The sequence below is a fragment of the Elephantulus edwardii genome, unplaced genomic scaffold, assembly GCF_000299155.1.
Source record: "Elephantulus edwardii isolate Elephantulus edwardi_28Jun2011 unplaced genomic scaffold, EleEdw1.0 scaffold00129, whole genome shotgun sequence".
NCBI lineage: Eukaryota > Metazoa > Chordata > Mammalia > Macroscelidea > Macroscelididae > Elephantulus > Elephantulus edwardii.
Genome location: NW_006399879.1, coordinates 4,941,607 through 4,944,113, shown reverse-complemented (window position 1 = coordinate 4,944,113; position 2,507 = coordinate 4,941,607). Strand labels below are relative to the sequence as shown.

General features: G+C 48.1%; 1 protein-coding gene across 1 annotated transcript in view; it reads left to right on the top strand.

Annotated features, from left to right (window-relative positions):
- The window catches only part of POLN (polymerase (DNA directed) nu), a 296,309-nt gene that overhangs the window by 245,762 nt on the left and 48,040 nt on the right, over positions 1-2,507 (top strand). The window contains exon 18 of the mRNA XM_006893654.1: positions 476-558. Coding sequence (XP_006893716.1) covers positions 476-558 — 83 coding nt within the window. The remainder of the gene's footprint in view (positions 1-475; positions 559-2,507) is intronic.

Sequence of the window (2,507 nt, the reverse complement as noted above, 5' to 3'; positions counted from 1 at the left end):
ATTCTGTGACTGGAGCGGTGGGAATAAGTGCGTTTGAGATGGCTAGGTTGGCACAGGATAGAACAGCATTTAGAGCTCTTGTACATAGGGTTGCTATGAGTCGCAAGCGACTCGATGGCACATAACAACAACAACAACAATTAATGAATTACAATATCTGATCGACTCCTTGCTGTATATTGCCTTTCTCTGTACCCACCTTATCTATTTATTAATTTTTACTTCTCCCTCCCTTCTAAAAAATGCATAGGCATTTTTATAAGAAATCCTGAATTCCTATTTGTTCCTCCCTTGGGGCCAGTGCCCATGCCAGGCTGGAAGTCAACATATTCCCATTGTGCCCCCATCTGGGTCACAAGTGCCCTGGAAACACTCAAGCCACTCCAGAGGCAGACCCCTGGCCGAAGTGGCACCCAGGACAGGCTCTCACGGGCTCAGCACTGCTTGTACCTTACGGCATGCTCTCTCCATGCAGGAAGAACATTCCCGTGGCCTGCGTGCAGCATGTGGACAGAGAGCAGACCAAGAAGGTGGTGTACTCAGTGGTCTACGGAGCAGGTAGGGCTTCGGACAGGAAGGGGGCCCCTAGCGCAGTGTCTGTTGGCCAGGTGAGAGTGAGTGTGACTGCGTGCTTGTGAACAGCTATCTTCCGTTCAGGGCGGAGCACACCTTGTAAGTGCATGACATTTACACAGGAACTTCATAGGTTATAGGATACAACTTGTAAGATTTTTAAAAAACCCGAACAACTGATATTTCTATGTATGTTTACAAAGCCAGTGGTTTTCTGTGCAACGATACATACACACTTTATGACATAAACTGCAACACTCACATCCCTGTGCCTTTCCCACTTCCCCCTGTGATCTTCACTTCCATTAGCCCTTCTCTCCTACCTCTTCCTGACTTCTGAGTTTTATCCCTGAGCAAATGCTTCTTATAAAGACAAAGTTTTAAAAAGACAAACACACTCATTGTCATCGTGTTGGATCCAACTCATAGCTGCCCTGTTGGTGGGTTTCCAAGGCTGTGATCGCACGAGAGGAGTTGCCCATCTTTCTCCACAGATCTTGCCTTTGGGACCCTGTGAGCTCCTTCCCCGCTCGGCCTTTGAGCTTGTGTGGTTGGTACCCTACGGAGAGAGCACCTCCCTGGTGCTGGTGTTCACATTCAAGACACAGCCTGTGAGGGCTTTTCATTGTTGTGTGGTTTTAAAAAGTTTTTATTGTGATTTTAGCAGAAGTTTACAGAAAAGTTGGAGTTTCATTGGTTCTTTCTTGCACATTTTCCTCCCTCCCTCTCCTGTCCCCTCCCTCAGTGCACTTTATAATGCACCTCCTGTTCTGCATTGTTAATTGTCGTATATATAAAACATGATCACGTGTTCCCCTCAGACAGCCCTGCCCTTCATCTGTTCCAGTGCAGTGTTCACTCTGTCCTCTCTTTTCCTGTTCTCCCCCCGCCCCCTGTCAGTCCTGTAACAGCAGTGTTATGCAGAGTTTGTCCTTTTGTAACTGTTTTTTTGTTTTGTTTTGTTTTTGGTTTTTTTTGTGTGTGTACCGTCAAATCTAATCTCACTGGTACAGGAGGAGATTGCCCCTCCTTCTTCAGCAGAGCATCCGGTGGATTTGAACCATGCACCTCCGGGTGTCCTTTTGTAACTGAGATATCTCACTCACCATGTCTTCCTGGCTCACCCTTATTGGGTAGTGTTTTACAAATTCGTTGTCTTTCAGTGCTGTGTGATATTCCACGTGTGAATGTACCAGGGTTGGTCTTGTTCCAAGGTGACTAAAGGTCATAGTCTTAGGGCCCCCTCAGCCTATATTGGACAAATAGTAAGCCTGGCAATTTCATGTTTGTGAGTTTTGCTCCACATTTTTCAGCTGCTCTGTCCAGATAGTCCCTTGGAACAGTTAGCAGTGGGTGCTGGGCACTATCTAGTTCTTCTGGTCCCTGGGTGGCAAGGATGAAGTTTGAGTGGCTACCAGGCCATTGCACTGTGTATGCTGCTCTTCTCTGCCCCAGACACAGAGAGGCCAGAAGTTGTACCTTAGATGGCTGCTTGCAAGCGTTTACAGCCTAGTCACTAAGACCTTGTGAGTTTCTACAACATTTACAGTCACTGGAGGACGTTGTAGAGCATCACACACTACTCAAGCCACTTTATGTGTATTAACTTGCTCAGACCTCTTCAGGTCGGAACAGTGGGGCCAAGGGATGTCCAGTGTCTTAACCAGATTGCACACCGCCTCCCCTCCTCCTCTGGCCATCCTACCTCCTCCCCTTCATCTCCCTCCTCCTTCTGTCCCTTCCTTCTCTTCTCCCTCCCCATCCTCATCCCCTCCTCCTCTTCTCCCTTCAGCTCTCTAACCACAGCATGTCCAGGCTTTTTCACATCTTATCTCCCTTGGTGCCATGCATATCCTCACAGCGTCATGTTGATACTGTACCACAGAACACAGCCCTGCCCAGGCCTGTGCTGGCCCCACCTCATAGGGACCCCC